The following is a 17,939-nucleotide window of genomic DNA, read 5'->3' on the forward strand; positions in this document are numbered from 1 at the left end:
AATTGAAATTTTTGAGTAAATCATAAGAACGCAAATATTTCTTTTAAAAAAAAACTCTCAAATGGAAGTGGGCATACCAAACAAGCGTGAAAAGTAAATAAGGAACTATTTTTTATATTTTTTTATCCCGTAATTTGTAAAAAAAAATGTTAAAATTAAACAAACTCCTCTAAATAATATTCCCATGAAACCTGAATACTATAGACCATATTTTTAAATGGTTATTTAATGAAGCTCAGGAAATTATACTAGGATTACAACGTATATAAATTACGTACATATTAATAAATCGTCGGATTCCTGGCACAAGTTGGTAACTACATTTTTTTTTTAATTGATTCATAACTGGAATCAAATAATCGTTATTTAAAAAGTAAATAAAAATACCTCGTATTTTATAAATACAAAAAATAATGTTCTATAACATTATTCTTGTGATGTTATTTAAATTGTTGATTTGGGATGAGATTTTAACTTGGAAAGTGCAATATGTCACAATTAGTGAAATGTTATTTACCAACTTGTGCCAGAAACACGACGAAGCACAACTAAATGTTTCAATTAGAATGCAAGATCATGCAATTGTGTTAGTAGAAACAATAAATAAAGGCCCAAACCGAGATGATTATTTACACAACATAGTTGGTAAATACAAAGTAATCAATATACAGACCTGTTTATCTACGGTGGACTGAAGTTCAGATATCTTCTTTTCAGAAATATTGTTGTTAGTGCCATTAACCTGTGTAGGGAGTGCTTCGTCAGACTGTAGAGGAAGGTAAACGGAAAACAGAAACAACAATTACACATGCACCTCACGCCACTCACTACTTTAGCTTGCCGAATACATAAACAAAGACATTGAACGCATTGTAGGCCGACATTACACTCTATATATGGGTCAGGTAGTTTGGTAGTTTGGTAGTTTGGTTTCCAAATTCACCAGCTACAATGTGTTAAAATGCAGTTCAAGATCAACGCTTCATCATTTCATTTCAAATATATTACAGCCTTTTTTAACAAAAGATAATTTTAATAACTCAATCTTAATGATTATTAAAACATAATTGTGGCGTACGTAATGTTAATAAAATAAAATAATAAATCACCCCCTATTACCCTTTTTGATGTGGCTTCACTCGTAAAACAGTAGAAAATGTATGCCGACATATATTTATTTGATTAAAAATGTGTCTTGCATACATTGAAATACAAAGGGGTTATCCATAAACAATGTCACATGATTTTAGGCGTTTTTAATCGTTCATTTATTTCCGCACAAAATGTTTCTTTTTCTTTCTATCATATTACATCACACCTTAAACCCTTCTTTCCACAGAATATTTTTTCAAAACAATTCTTTTTTACTGTCATCCACAGCTCCAGAATAACGTCGACATAAATTTGACAAAATAAATACATTTAGTTACAAATCACGAAAAGGAATACTATTTAACTTTCCTTTATCTTATAATGTGACATCGCAAATGGATAAACTCTAAAAGAACTGAAGATATTATTTAAAGCAAAAATAAAACAAAATTATTAGCAAACTGCATGTGCAATTATTTTTTTGATTAGATTTAATCTGTAATATGGAAACATTGTAACAATTATTATTTACAGTAGAGAATTTTTACAACAAGAATTTATTCTGGCGATGTATTTTGAAATAATGGTATTTATGGCTGAAATGGAAATGAAAAAAGTAAAAATCTAATAATTCTAAAAACTATCAACACATTGAAATGCAAACTATTTTTTTTCTTCTAAACATACATTGCATGCAAATGACAACAAAAAAACAATCAATAAAGTAATAGAAATTCATGACAATTAATTAACATACTAAATAAATATTATTATTGTTCGTAGTGTGTGCAGATTATTTGGAATCATTGTCCCCAAGTGTGTATTGTACAGATGTATAATGAGAAATGATCGATTCATGTTAATTGAGTTTTAGTAATGATAATCCTCTACTGTAAATTTTCAACACAATCTGTTAGCAATAATTTGTTCATCAGAAAATGTTTAATATGATTCGAAGCAATTAATTTGGTTGGTGCGCTAAATGATTGAACGTGCTCCCTTTTTGTTATTGTAATGGTGAATCAAACCCACACTCGCACCAGCACCCCGTGTTCACCCTGTGGTTGTTTCCAAAATGTATAGTATGAAGTAAATAACGAATAGTATCTTGCCATAAGTCTGGTAATTATCTCAGTTATTGTACAAACTTGTAAGGGATAAAGTAATTCAAATAAGGGATGGTAGTAATACTAAAAAACTTGGGTTAAAAAAAATTGACAAAAAGATATTTACTGTAGCAAACCACAATGGTGATAAATTTATAAGTTTCCTTTGAATAAAAAGGACGAAGATATTGAAAGCTTTATTTAAGTCCTTTAAATGTTTTGATAAATATCGCAATGCCCCGATGGCATCTAATTTATTTGGCATTATTTTATTTGTGTTGATCTCGGTAGTAATAAAAATATTTTAATTAATTAATAAGTGAAAGTTCTTAAAGGAAGTTAGTAATTTATAATAAGAAACAAAGGACCTTAAACTACAATGCGGATTAAACCATCTTGAGATCTTAGCTAAAATGAAATACCTACATGAACAATAATTTTGTTTTATGTAATCAAGTAAATAATTCTCATTGACTGTTTTTTAACAAACCGACAGGTTATTTAGGAGAATAAAGCAGGATTTGATTGGTATGTCAGGTAAAAGGGGAGGAAATCTCTTGCGTATGATGAGGCAGTTTAAGGTATATTATTTGTTTGAGATTCTTCCCACCTAGACGGCACTCACACTTTGGCGAGTGGAAACATTAAAATACACAGGTTTGTCAATTTTATTTTTTATCACTTTGCGTGATGGCCATTTCATCTTACAAGGGCATTATCAAAACAATGTGTTGTTTTAAAAATAATTAACCACTTAATCAATAAATAAATACTTTAAATCCTGCTAGGTGGGCACTTATTCCACAGAGCTCTTATCCCATCTGGCAAATAGTAGATTTTCTGCTTTATCCTTAATGACTGATGATATTAATTATTATTCCCTCACGGGAAGACTTATGGCAGTTACTCTTGCGATTATTGAGTTTGGTTGTGGGTTTTGTAAGTAAAGTACCTTGGTGGGGGCGTAGTGTTCTCCGTTGGCGTCCAGGGTAGCAGGGGAAGTGGATCCTGGCTGGCCATTCTCCTTGGGTCGAGGGGACAGGCCTCCCAGGGCATCCGAACCATCCTGGCTATTGGGGACTAGTCCTCCAGTCTTATATTGTACAAGCTGCAAACACAATAACACGGTGATGCAACTAATAAGATGTATTTTAGTTACCTGTCGTGTCCCTGTCTTCAGATTCGAATAAGAATGAAATAATTATTATTTATAATAAATAAATGCCAGAGTTAGGGTTCTTTCATATAAAGATATGCAACTGTTCCGATGAGAGAGGATGCTTACGCCTTATACGGAGAACTTAGTATGTACATAAAAATAAAACATGAAACAGGTGAATGCGAATGTTGCAATTTTGCAACTTTACAGCAGAATAAAAAAAATAGGTCGCGAGGTAAGAGTAAAAAGGGAGGGTTTTAGGTCGTACACTAAAATAACAATAAAATAATTTCAGTGAAAAGGCTATGCCTGTTTATTTTTTAATAATTTGTCGAATGGTGGTTCTATTTTTAAGTTATTTTCTAATTTGAGTAATCTATTCCTCTTTTTAGTTTTTATGGCAACTATTAAAGAGGACCTTAGTTCGCACAGGTAGGATGTGGCAAATAAAATTATAAGGTAATTTAAAAGCTTCCCTCCCAAATTCCCAAAATTATGTTTATTTAATGGCATTGAAATAAGACGAGGAATAAAAAGCAAATTAAATACAATAAAAAACATTGCTTTCGATAATGGTTACAAGTTAGATTTAATTGATACATATTTTTAAAAAAAGAACTAAAAATAAAATTTAGAAAAAAGTTACATTTAACATTGTTCTCAAAACTCTTCTAATTATAATAATAATTGGCGTAGAATCTTATACATTAACTCATTTAGTAATAATATGGCTCATATTTTACCTAACAATATTCGACTAACATTTAATATTAATAATGATAACACAGGTGAAATTTTATCCAATTGTAAATTTAAGGATGTTAAATCTGATCATTGGGGAATTAATAAATTAACCACATATCTGTATTAGTAAAACTTCACGTAAATTTAAAATTAGAATTACATAACCACAATTTTAATTATAAAACGGGTGTAGAAATTTTACATATTAATAAAAGTGGTATTCGTTTAGACAATCTAGAAAGATTAGAAATAAGTAAAGCTATTAACCAAAAATTTACAATAATAAATATACATTAAATTTCACTTCAAACCCTCTTCAAAATATACTACTTATTCATATTATCTTCTTTCTCACTCTTTCTTTCATTCTTCTGTTCCTTTCGTATAATATTTTATAACATAAATAGAAACGCGAGTAATTCTAAGTTGGTTTAAGTCATGGTGATGAGGAAGTAAGATCAAAACAGATCAGTCGACATATAACTAAAAATAAAATAATTTATGCAAATTTATAAACAAATAGTGTAAAATATATAATCACCGAAATAGATAAAAATAAGGGTCCTGGGGGTCGACAGATTTTTTTTATCCTGTAAAGGGGTCGCATGCTCAAAAGGGTTGAAAAACACTGACATAGATGATAAGTATAATCTCTCATTCATGCTGGATTTTGCATCTCTTTAAATGATACAAATCTATTAGAAACAATTATTTTAATATGGAAGCTAATTAGCTAGGTAAAGTGCATTTTCACGTAAGCATAAAGAAAACAAGTATACTTACTTCTTCTTTGGTAAGTGCTAATTCGTCTTCTAAACTAGTATTTCTTTCTAATGCGACTCGAAGCCTCTCTCGAACCTGAAAATAAATTATATTACATATTAAAATAACAACAACATTTAGTTCTAAAATTAAAATATCTTTAGAAAGTAAATTTATCGAAAATGATACCTCAGTATAAACATTTTGGATAGAATATTATGGAAAATACTAAATTATTATGAGAAATCATTATGATGGAATCGAACAGTTTTAATTTTTTTTTTACTATTAATAAAACATATATATATTTACTCCCAGGAGTAATATTTGAGGCGGTACATAAAAGGAAAACATTTTTGTGACAATACATAATATCAGTTAATACAATCTAAAATAGTAAGGAAACATAATATTAGAAACATATGACACAGTATCAAACACTATTTATAGAAATTATGTTGATAACTATCACAATCAAAAAGATTCTAGCAATATTTTTTAATTGCTACACTTTTGGATTTACTGATCGACTTTTCGTTTTTTAGTTCATCGGGCAGTATACTAAATTGGAAGTTTCCGTTGTTAAATATGCAATTTTCGGTATTATATTCAGTAAAAAATTACTGATAAAGATTTGTCTAATATGTATAGCATTTTCAAAGTTAAAATAATGTGTGGGGAACAATATTTTCGCATGGAAAATTCGAGATTACAAAACTACTAATGCGAGTTTTGTTAAAAACAATTCAGAATTGCGGTCATAATGGTAAGAAATTAAAAAAAAGAGAAAATTATTAAAAAATCATAATATTTGTTTCTTTATATTCAGAAACTAGGAATCGTCATTAAGGAAGTTCAGTGTTTAAAAATAAATAAATTATGTATCGTATTATCAGAAATGCGATTTTTTAAAGTTTTGTATTTTTGAAATTACTTCGCATGTGACGCTCAAGTTCTCTTCCCTTCTTCTCGGTAAGTTTTGCTGATTGGCCAGTTGAATGACCGTAAACTGGAAACCTACCACAACTCTCTTATTATTGGTTGATTTGAAAGAACTAATAACGTCATTCAAAGTAGTTCGTTTTTATGATTTTTTATATATTTTCAAGAAACTTTGCGGTACAAGTAAATTCTCTAATTTTTACCGTGCGTAAGAATATATATTTTTTAACTAATTTCCCGTAGGGCTGAACTTCCTCATTTTATAAAAAAAAAAATAAGGTTTATAATTTGGTAAAAAGAGGATTGCATCCGCAGATTGATCTGAACTTAGTCAATCGAAATATTCTAATATTTTAACGATTTTAACATTATTTTTTGAAAAATAATTCATTACAAAAACTATGAAGACCGGTTTTGGAACACCGTTTCTTGGTCATGGCGTAAAATAAAGTCGTATTTCAGGATAATCGTAAATCAGAACAGTTGTGTATCGAGAAACCGGTCACGGCCGGCATGAATATTTTATTTAGTGAGTTTGAATTACACTGCATAATGTAAAAAACCACATCGAGTATTTAATGGTCCCCTGATCATACAAAAAAATACTTTACAAAAATTATGTAAATATAATTCAAAGCTTAGAGATAAAGCCAATAATTTCATATTGTTTATGATAACATTATTTCTAAAATCAATAACCACCGATCCTTAAAAAAATATCGAACGAGAATCGACGGCGCAAAAAATAAGCGATATTTTGTTGTTTTAAGTCATTCAATAGCAGACAAATGAATTCCGGAGCTACAAGACCGGAAAAGGGTCTCATATTTCAGCGTAATCGGTTTATTTGGCTTACATTAATTTCTGGGTGCTGTTGAATTAACCACACGTGGTCAATATTATACATATAAATGATAATTTACAAATCACACGGTGAAAAGTTAAGGGTAAGTAAGAACCGGTTTTGGTCTCGTGGGCTGTGCGAGCGATTTTATCATTTATTTTTAGAATTTAACGCATTATGAATTAACGTAAATTTTAAATTTTATAGTCCTTCTTTCTCATTTACTCTTCGATGCGCCTGAACTACTGAGCTCAATTAAATTAAATATCCCAACTAGAAACCTCAGACAAAACTTACTCTTTCATATACCATAGAACTAACCATGGTTTTCATTCCCCTATGCCCAGAATTCTTAGGTCTGCCAACAAACAAACCAGTTTTGATTTCTTTGATAACAAGTTGTCTTCTTTCAAACGACCAGTGAATCAAATTCAATTGTAAACACCCCTCTCCCGCTTGCATTCCCATCAAATCTACTATATACCATTGTGTCTTTCGACTTTCCTTTATAATAATTTTCTATGCATAAATATGTCCTTAAAAATGCCCATTGGGCGTATATATAAATAAATAAATACAGGAACGGCATTTCCGATTTCATATTTTTTTATTGCATTTGCATATAACGCTAAGCGACTTTTCTTTTTTCTGTTACGATAATGTAGACTTTTGTATGACTTTTGTATTTTTTTCGGAAATTCTGCGTGTTTTCAGAGTTAAATATTTCATCCCCAAATATCATGGTATTATAAAATATTACTTCCACAAAGAATTTATAATTAATTTAACAAAGACTCGAGTGTACCAATTTTTATTTATAATTTCATAGAAATGACAAAGAAATGATTTCTGAGATTCTATGAATTTAATAAGGCAGGTATTAAAATCGATTGCGCTTACTATTACGCATAAAATTTCCAGGCGTTTGTATTGAAAATTATAATTCTTTAAAAGCGAGACATTATTACAAACGAAAAAGAGATGAAATAAAGAGTGCGTCGTTCCAACATCCTTTCTGTACACAAACTCCCAACAAGGGATCAACAAACGGCTGACGGAAAAAAAATATTTGTGGAAAAAGCGCGCGAATTCCGAATACGTCCCCCTTCTTTCAACGAATATTGTGTAGGCGCTTTTAACTATTTATTTGATGAAACATAATGAAAACATCATGGCGCAGTTACACATAAAATTAAAACACGAAACACATGGGTCGTGGTAGTGATGCGGACTCAGGGATCATTGCCGCGATTACAATGGGAAGCTAAGGACGTCATCCTTCACCATGACGGTATAGTTGAAGATAAATTCTCCCGAGCGATTGCGAAGATACACTACAAACCCCGCACCTTCAAGTTTTAGGTAGGTACATCGAAATGTAACAAGGGGACGCGTACGCCACGGTACACATCTCTTTTCTCTCTTCAATCCGTGCCTCATGCCTGAGGATGGTGATTACGCCTGGCTCCAGGCATGCCTCGTCTGTGGACAGCCTCCCTCCATCTGGAACGGTCTTGTGCTCTTCTATAGGCATTCGTCAGTGATGGTTCTGATAATGCAGTGACTAGGCCGCTCCATCTTGTCGGTTGGCGTCCACGCGACCTTGTCCCTTTAACACTTCCCAGGAGGATAGTTTTCTCCAAACTATCGGAGTTCCCCCTGGAAATATGTCCAAAGAACTGCAGGATTCTATATGGATCTATTTTTCTGTACATATCGGTAGTTAAGCAGCTATATGCTTTCTATTCATTCACTTCTAACTTATATTTACAATCTGCATTACGTGATGGGTCAAATAGCCCGTAGAGTAATGCAAGTTACAATAGTCAAATAAATAAACATATTCTTATGTGTGCTCTAATAATAACGCAAATCTCCCAAAATATCAAACTAATAAACTTCAATCTGTTTTCAATGCAGCAGCAAGGCTTATTACGGGAGTAAAAAAATATTCTCACATCTCACAACATCTTCGAGATTTGCACTGGTTAAAAAGCCCAGAGAGAATAAAATACAAGCTGTGCTGGACAGTATTCAAATCCCTTCATGAAATGGCTCCAAAATACCTATCGGACCTTTGTATTAGGGAAAATACATGTCAAAGAAAATCTACTCTTAGGTCAGCATTTGATTCAGGAAGAGGAAAACTTGTTGAAATCCGGCGCTCCCCAAACACTAGATTTGGAGATCGTGCTTTTGCCGCCGCCGGCCCCTCTGCCTGGAACCAGTTGCCTTCAAAATTACGAATCATCGACAGTCCCAGTCAGTTCAGATCCCAACTAAAATCCCACTTCTTTAAACTATCATACCCTCAATTTTAAATCTGGAAATATAATGTATCACTTAAGTTTAGTTAGAACGTAAGTTTAGATATACAATTGTAAAGCGCCCTTGAGGTGATTTTTTACAAAAAATGGCGCTATATAAATCAGCCAAATATTATTATTATTATTAATGTAAACATATTTATTTAATTTTACAATACATCTATATTACTTCAATTCCTTCATCTGTTGATGTTTGAAGTTAAAGAGCTTAAAGAGTTCAAATATGGGCACAATGGTGAATGTTACACAGTGTGTAAAGTGGCCACTTAAACCAGCCAATGACAGGTCATAAGCCCTGTAGATGCCTAGACATCTATATTGCCTTCTTTAAAATGTTATGCATTTTTTTTGCACCACAACAGGCCAGGCGGCCCAATTACTGTGGTGAATTACATCACAGAACACCCAGGTTTGAGAAAAATCATATATAAATTTTTGTGTTCTCTCCGGGAATCGAACCCGGAACCTTCCGTGTGTGAGTCAAGCATTTTGACCACTACACCACGGAGGCCGCCATGTTCTTCATCTCTGTTGTAATATGTTAATGTTAACAGCTCCCCAGGGAGTTAAATCCAGTTCTTGTCTACAAAAATTTGGACAAACTCAAAATATTTGTATTTTATCTTCAATTTTATCTACAAAGCAAAATGAAGTTTTCTGTATGAAAGATATAATATGCTTACATTTTTTTTTCTTAACATGCTCAATTACCGGTTACCGACGAAGAGTTAGTTTATACCGTCTAAATATATACCGATGAAGATAGCCGTTCATAATCGCGGCCCTGGTTCTATTTCACAAAAATAAGTGTATTCTTCATCCGCCCTGGACACAGAAAAAAATAATAAACCGGCCTATAAACTATAAACAAAATAATAAACATAAAAAAAGGAAATATTGTATGTCAGCGGCTGATGACTGATATTGTATTATGGTACCCACACAATAGCTCAGTGAGTAAATAACAATATGCGTCAAACAACTCGTCACTTGTCAAGTTTGTTTTTCAGCGGATCAAAATTGGTTCGTTGTGAAGTGAAGGGCTGGGGAGTTATATGCTAAATTACTCCATCCCCGCTACTCCACAGTGGGTGCGGGGGTGAATCACGTGTGTTTGTACAGCCCTTTAGCAAATAATGCGGACACACGGATAAATAAATATATATAGTAAATAAAACAAGTGAAAGCGTCCCGACGTTAACCGATTTAATTGTTTTGTCAATAAACACGCAAAACAATATTCTTTGTATCAAACGATCATGTAATAATTTCATTCTGTTTAAATCAATACTTTTAACATTTTTAGGAAGTTCATGAATCACAGAATCACAAAAAAATAGTTTATCAACATATTAAATGTACAGTGAATTTTAACGATAACTTTTGATTATTTTTTTAAGTGTGAACATAAAAATATATCTTAAATGTCGTTATTTAAATAATAAATTAAATTAAAGCCATTTATCAATTTAGATAAAAATATACATTTTAATTGGTCGGGTGCATTTCTCTGTTCAAACGGATGAATATTACAGTTCTGCGTGTGAAATAGTACCCGAATCCTTAAAGAGTGTTTTTAACTCGATGGCTACATTTATGTAAAAATCCTGAAAAGGGAAATCGAGTGGAAAAAGTCAGCCTCTTGCAGTTGGTTGGTTGGCGTGTACGCCAATCATACTTGAGGTCCGACGTTCGTTTCCCAGTAAGCATAAAATATTGGTTTTTAAAAGTGGTTTTACACTGAAGTATATCATTGTCATTGACTGGCACTCGACGCGTAAGAATGATCACCTTGACTTGGATTAGGTATTCCGATGTACTGTCCTATGCTCTACCGGGTGCAGATAGGGTCACGATGAGTGCATTTCTTTTTAAACCCCGTGTTGAGCGGAAATATAATACGATAAGTAGAAACAATTAAAAATGATATTCGAAATAACAATACCCAAAAAATAATAAGGATAGTAAAAACATACATAAATCTTAAATAAAAAATATCCCCGAGTACAAATACAAAGAGAAAAGGATTTTAAGTGAATTATTAGTTTAAATTACAATTATTTTATTTTTTTTAAAGTGAAATAAATTCAATTTAATAATGCATATTATATTCCGTGCAGTTTTGAGGTGCGGAAAATGGTACAATGAAACGTCGATTTTGTCTATTTTAGTTACGCACATTTTAAAAAGCGAAATGCAGTTGTCTTTTTTGCACAGTATCGGGGAGGCATCTGCAAGACAGTAATAGAAAAACAATGTTCAAATACCTAATTCCCTGTAACCGCATATCCTCACAATTTACGTAATCCGAAACACAAAAATAATCATGCATATTTACATATCTAATTTTATCTAAATAGCATTTATTTAAATTATTAAATTGATATAAAACATTTGATTGTGTTCATTGAATATAATAATACAAGAGTTTTTATTTAAATCTAGCAATAGCAAAGCATTGCCGGGCTCAGCTCGTTTGATTATATTATGAATCTATTACAATTGTAACGAAGAAGTTCAGTGGATTCTTTATTTTTTAAACTTGTTAATAGACTATTAAACTAAGCCAACATATTTTTATATACTGTATTTTCCGCGCTATGATTTTTCAAAGTATTGCAATTTTGAAATTACTCCGCTTGTGACGTCACAAGTTCTCTACGGAGAGTTTAGCTGATTGGTGAATTGGCTTTCCGTAAACCGGAAATCTATTATTGGTTGACTCACAAAAACTCGTGACGTCATTCAAAGTAGTTATCTTGCTTGTTCAAAACATTTTTTTTCATATATTTTAGAGAATATTCGCAGTACTATTAAATGGTCTAATTTTAAAGAAAACTAATAAAAATCACGATTGATAATAACCTCCACCAGAAACTGGCAGCCTATACAATTTTTCTTGGCAAAGTAAAATTCGTTTAGTTTGCAAATATCTCAAACTCAACTCAACCGAACATCTGAGTTATATAAACTTTTTGAATGCACAAAGGTACACAATTAAGGCATTGAGGAATCTCAAATACGAAACGAACGTACAAATATGGATACCTCGCAAACACGAGAATAGCAAAGTTAAATTATCAATAGCGAAAGATTTGGTCACGTGTCAGATATTAGAAACATCTTGCACCTATATTAAAAAATATTTGATATATATAAATACTGTTGACTTGATGCATTATGTCAGTTTAGCCTCGATATATTGGTATGGTCAATGTATATTTAGCTGGCCTCGTGGTGTAATGGTCAGCGCGTTTGCCAACCATGCAAGAGGTCTCGGGTTCGATTCCCGATTCGGGGAATCATGATGATATGTATAGTGTATAGCTTGATCGCTGACATCTAAACATTGGATAGAGGCCGCCCTGATTTATTCTAATTTTTACTTGTTGTTTCAGGCAAAAAATACTTAAGGTCCTATTCGATGTTATAATCGATTTTCCTCTTTTTCTTTAAATATATTGAAACTAAAAAGACTTGCAATCCATTTACAAATAATAATCATAATACTAATTGTGACAAATTACGGTTTATAATGCAAAAATAATGAACTCGTAGACAATTAGTGCGTATCTCAAATATTTTTCGGAAATATCTGCACTGCTCCTGACAGCATATTTATTTCTATAATATTATAAAGCTCTTGCCAAGACATACATATAGTTGTGGTATGAATATTGTTCTTTAAACCCTGTCACATCCGAAACGTGATCAGTATGGGCAAGAAGACATATTAGCATATTAAAAAAAATATTTTGAACAAAGAAATTTTTTGAAAATAAAATATTAAAAAAAACAAATGGTTGCTTACTTCTGCAGGAGAGAAGTGAGGGGAGCGCGGCGCAGTATCAGACTCCCCCCTTCCCCCTTTTCGTTTCACCCCTGCAGAAGTAAGCAACCAATTGCTTTTTTTGATATTTATTTTTTTAAAATTTTATTCGTTCTAAAAAAATATTTTTATTTAATTTGCCAATATGTCTTCTTGCTCATACTGATCATCATGGTTTCGGATGTGATAGGGTTTAAAGAACATCCTGTATAAAGCTGTAAGATGAAAATTATGAACTGAGAAGATCTGATGAAAGATATGTGATAAAACCAGAAAGACTCGTTTACTTTTAAAAAAATATCTATAAAAGCTGGATGAACTTATAATATAATTTTTATAGGTTTTTTACTAGACATATTAAGGAATATTTCTGTAAAACTAGATGTCTAGGGCAGGGGGCGGAAGCATACTATAAATCATCGTGAATATTTTTTTTCGTAAAAAGATAGTACCAAAATTGGCCTATATTTAACTTGTATTTCTTTATAAAAATGTGTATTTTGTTTATTTAAAATACATCACTTACTTCACGATTCAATAAAAAATACTTAAAAAATATATACGAAAAAATAAAACACGGGGAACCGTAGCAACACGTCAAAAACAGTACACGTCAATACAGTATAAAATATGTAATTTAATACATGCATAAAATGTAACAGTATGGAAAAAATAAACAAAAAAAAAAAAAATATATATAATTATGATACATGCTTCCGCCCACGGTTGGGATACGACTGACGCAACGGGTCAACGCGTGATTTTAGTGTTTCCGCTGGCGCTCCACTCCATGACCGCCTTGATTGGTTTTAAAAACGCACTTTTCTGCAAAATTTATCGGTGTAAGTAAAAAATATTTTTAAAAACCTTTACATAGTGGAATTGGAAAAATGACGATGAAAGTAGGTTGAATGCTGTCGAAATGCGATCCCTCGGGCGAATGTGTGGTAAAACGATGTATGATAGGTGCACAAATGTCGTGATCCGTGAAGCGTGTAAGGCTGAGACATGCATTATCGACAGAATCAAGAAAGGGGTGCTGCGTTGGTTTGGACATGTAGAGCGAATGGACAGCGAAATAACGGCTAAAAGGATCTACGATGCGAATGTTGATGAATGCAGAAAACGAGGAAGACCGAGAAAGACATGGCACAATCAAGTCCATCAAATACTTGAAGATGGACATGTCGAAAGTAGGAATAATCGGCGTGCGATCATGAGAAGATGTATGAATGTAGAGGAAGCGAGGTCTGTATGCCAAGATAGAGTGATATGGCGTTCTATCCGCTCTGCCTACCCCTACGGGGAAACGGCGTGATGGTTTGTTTGTTTGTTTACATTTTTTACTTTTTATCGTAAATTCTGAATTTGGTTCCACAGTGCGTCGGTTTGAATTGTAAAAAATAAAGACGAGATGTGGGACTATGTAAATACACAAAATACCTAGCGGCCGGCTAGTTTGCGTCTAGGCCCTTAACATAAAAAAATCAAAGCAGAGGAAAAACTGAAAACCTAGATTTCCTTTACCACTGATATGAATTTATCATGTCAGTGTACCGGTACATACGAGAGTACGTTTACCCAGTATATGCTGTGAGCGGAATAAGCTTTGCCGAACCTTAATTTGGCCGCAGTCGAGGTGTGCTTTGATAAAAAGCTTTACCCATCCGAATAATCCGATTAATTTATCCGACAGGCGCCATCGACTGCGGTGAGAATTGTTTGTACTAAGTGGGAAAGGCATGAAGCGATTTTCTCCTTCACCTGAAATAAGCTTTCCTCAAGTCTGAATGTCTGCAGTGGAAAGGGGTAGATAGGATACCCAACCTGAACTATTGATATATGTGGATTTCACGGTGATTTATGTTACCGAACAAATATAATTCATTATCGCGTGTACACGAGGTAACTTGGTACACGACAAAATAAATTTGGAAAATATTAATGGTTACGGTTGGTTGTAGGAACATTAAAAATACATCATACTTGCCGCAGAATTAAAACAAAATGAGTGGTAAAAATATAAAGTAAAGATGATAATAATAAATATATACCGAGAATACATAGTATTAAAATATTAACATAATCTTATAGTAATACTGTACGATAATATGAGTTGCTAGTATGTACTTGAATTATTTAAGAAAACATTGAGAGCTTGGGTGATCTTTCAGAATATTCAATGTTATAACGCAAACAGGAGCTGATATTTAGGCGTTGGCGTTGGTAAGTAAATATTCTCGTAAAATTAGATTGTTTGCAGATGTAGTATAAGAAGCAGGTTCCCAGAGGGTATTGTAGCAAGTACTTACAACAATAATATCTCGTTTTAAAAGGCGAAGAGTAATTACAACATTTTACTGTAAGCAAAGTTCTAGGGGAATTAGCGAAATAAAGAAGCTGTCGAAATTTGCGATTAAAGACGTTTATTCCAAGGGAAAATAAGATGAATAGCTCTCGGCGAAATGAAGTTTTATCTTTTCGCAAATTAAAAGAGAATACATAATTTATTAGATTCTCAGCAGACGAGAACAGATGTGTTGCGGTTTAAGGTGGAGGCTCCGACTACCTACCGCCGACCGCCGACCGGTGACTGCCGAGAGGGGTCTTCAATAATATTCAGAAAGGGGAAGCGAAAATTACATCGACGTATGAAAATCTCCGTTATATTTTCATAAAATAGTAAAAAATTGTAAATTTAATAATATACGGGTAGGGATGCTCGACCAGAAAATAAAAATATAATAATTTTCGGAAATAAAAGCGAACGATTTTTGAGTACATCAAATACAGTCTATTTCGTGCATAGCAACAATTAATATTATGTTGTACATTTTTCCAAAGAACTCAATTTGTGATAACAATTGCTAGTGGTAAGTGGTAGTTAATGATTATGATAAAATTATAAATAAACTTATCAATGAAACTTCTTGGTTTAGTTTTTCTTTTCCCACCTCTTAAATAATAAAAGCTTAATCCCAAATTCGGGTCCAAAAACTTCTAAAAATGAACTGTTTAGCAAACCAGTTGTAAATATTTATGTTTCTGTCCCCTGTTAAAATACTTATTTGATCTTATCTCCAAAATATGTTAAGAATAGTATAAACACTGTAAATGTTGTAAACAATTCACCAGTCTTGAAGATGCCTACTTAGGGGAAAGCGCTCGTTGGTCAAAATAATAAAAAGTAAAACTAAACCGAGAAGTTTCATTGATAAGTTTATTTATAATTTTATCATAATCATTAATTATTATTTGATTTAATTTATTTATTGACAATTCTTGATGGAATTCCATTGTTATGGTGTATTTACATATAAGTTATTAATTTAAAAAATACTTGGTACACTTCCACTTATTTTCACCAGTCTGTGAAGTCAGTCTGAGTTCCTATATTTCCACCAGTCTGAAGATGCCCATTAGAGGGTGAAAGCGCTAATTGGTCGAAATAAATAAGTGGAAGTGTACCAAGTATTTTTTAAATTAATAACTTATATGTAAATATAAGTTATTACATCATAATTTTTATTAGTACATTAACACTTTTTTCCTATAAAACACATAGTTTAACCTGAAGATGGCTCCTGCAACGCCATCTAAAACGTCAGAACTAACCAAACTTACACGGGATAGTAAAAAAAAAGGACGAAACACAAAGATAATTCATTTCTGTGTTGTTATTCAGCACTACTTGTACCGCAGCATTTCGTTTCATGATCTTTGCTGATGTGATCATAAAACGGGTCAGGGAAACGCCATCATTGTTTGGGCGGTTAAGCTATGATTTCCTAAGAAAGTGGTGCCGTTATCTAACGCCCGTTATATGTCGTGATAAGACGTCCGTCTTTTTTATTATTTTTTTTATTTATGTATTAACGGATTTAGGGCACATTGAAATAAAATACAAATGAAGAAAATTGAAGCTAGGATTACAAAAAATAATAATAAGTACTACCTCAAGACAAGATCTGGTCTATCTTTGTGACTGTTTAAATCTAGAAAGACTTTCACCAAAAAAGTCTTAACGGTTACTAGAGATGTTGACTTAAAGAGGGCGGTGCCGTTATCTAGCGACCGTGATCACATAATTTTGTTGTGAGATCAAGTAATTTAATGAACTTATTTCTAAAAACAAACAATATAGATATACTTAGCACTATTAGGAGACATATTTAGAAGATGAGGAGTCATCAGAAGTCAGTAACTATTGTTTGTAGGAGAGTGATGTGTTTAAAAATCATGCTGGAGGATGTTGATTTTAAGGTTTAGTGATCTAAAATAAAAAAGATAGAATCAAAATTGATATGATTTTCTTATAAAAATAATCAAAAGTCCTCATTTTCGATAGTCCAAATCACGTTTGCACTCATTTTTCGAAAAAACTGTTCGTACCTCTATGACGGCCGTCTTGCAAATGATGGCACCACTATTTGACAAGGTCACAATCAACGCTATCTAGGAAACTCGTGATACCTCGTTTGTAGTCAACGTTTAAATTACGTTATTTACCGCTACATGATCGTCGCAAGATGACGCCACCGCTCTCTTAGAAAACCACAGCTTTAGTGACGTATCGCGGTCGTGTTACTCACCTTCTCGTCCAGGGCCTTGTGGTGCTCGAAGAGACTCTTGAGCGCCTTGAGGACCTCCACTTCCGAGGAAACGCCCGACTGCTGCGCCGTCTGCCGCTTCACCACGGTCATGCGCAGCGAGCGCTCGTGGCGCGACACCAAGCATTCTAGGTGCTCGAGCAGCAACTGGGGAGAGATAGTGTAAGGGTCAAAACATGAAATAAACTGACAAAACGTAAAAAGAAATCGCCGCAATAGAACGATAGATGGGTTCGGCGCTAGACATTATAATCAAAATTAGTGAAGCATTAGGTTAATGTTTGTAACTATATATTAATATACGATTTTATTTTTTTATTATGATTAAAAAAATCAAGGTATTACAATTTACCCATATATAATAATTTTGGGGGTCGTTTTTAACGATTTGTAAAGAACTCACTATTAGGAAATAAAAACCAAGTTGTGATAGAGCGAGGCGCGAACTTCAAACCTCCGATCCGTGAGTATGCGACACTAGCCACGGGACCCACAACCCAGTTCATTTTCAAAAAAATAATATA

General features: G+C 32.8%; 1 protein-coding gene across 1 annotated transcript in view; it reads right to left on the bottom strand.

The window, feature by feature from the left end:
- Liprin-alpha (PTPRF interacting protein alpha) overlaps nucleotides 1–17,939 on the bottom strand; it is a 159,559-nt gene that overhangs the window by 31,140 nt on the left and 110,480 nt on the right. The window contains exons 3-6 of the mRNA XM_088231090.1: nucleotides 17,398–17,562; nucleotides 4,885–4,959; nucleotides 3,151–3,306; nucleotides 674–766 (exon numbers count right to left, since the gene is read on the bottom strand). Of these exons, the coding sequence (XP_088087216.1) occupies nucleotides 674–766; nucleotides 3,151–3,306; nucleotides 4,885–4,959; nucleotides 17,398–17,562 (489 nt within the window). The remainder of the gene's footprint in view (nucleotides 1–673; nucleotides 767–3,150; nucleotides 3,307–4,884; nucleotides 4,960–17,397; nucleotides 17,563–17,939) is intronic.

This window comes from Micrasema longulum, unplaced genomic scaffold, assembly GCF_059751315.1.
Source record: "Micrasema longulum isolate JH-2025_06_02 unplaced genomic scaffold, ASM5975131v1 h1tg000849l, whole genome shotgun sequence".
Classification (NCBI taxonomy): Eukaryota; Metazoa; Arthropoda; class Insecta; order Trichoptera; family Brachycentridae; genus Micrasema; species Micrasema longulum.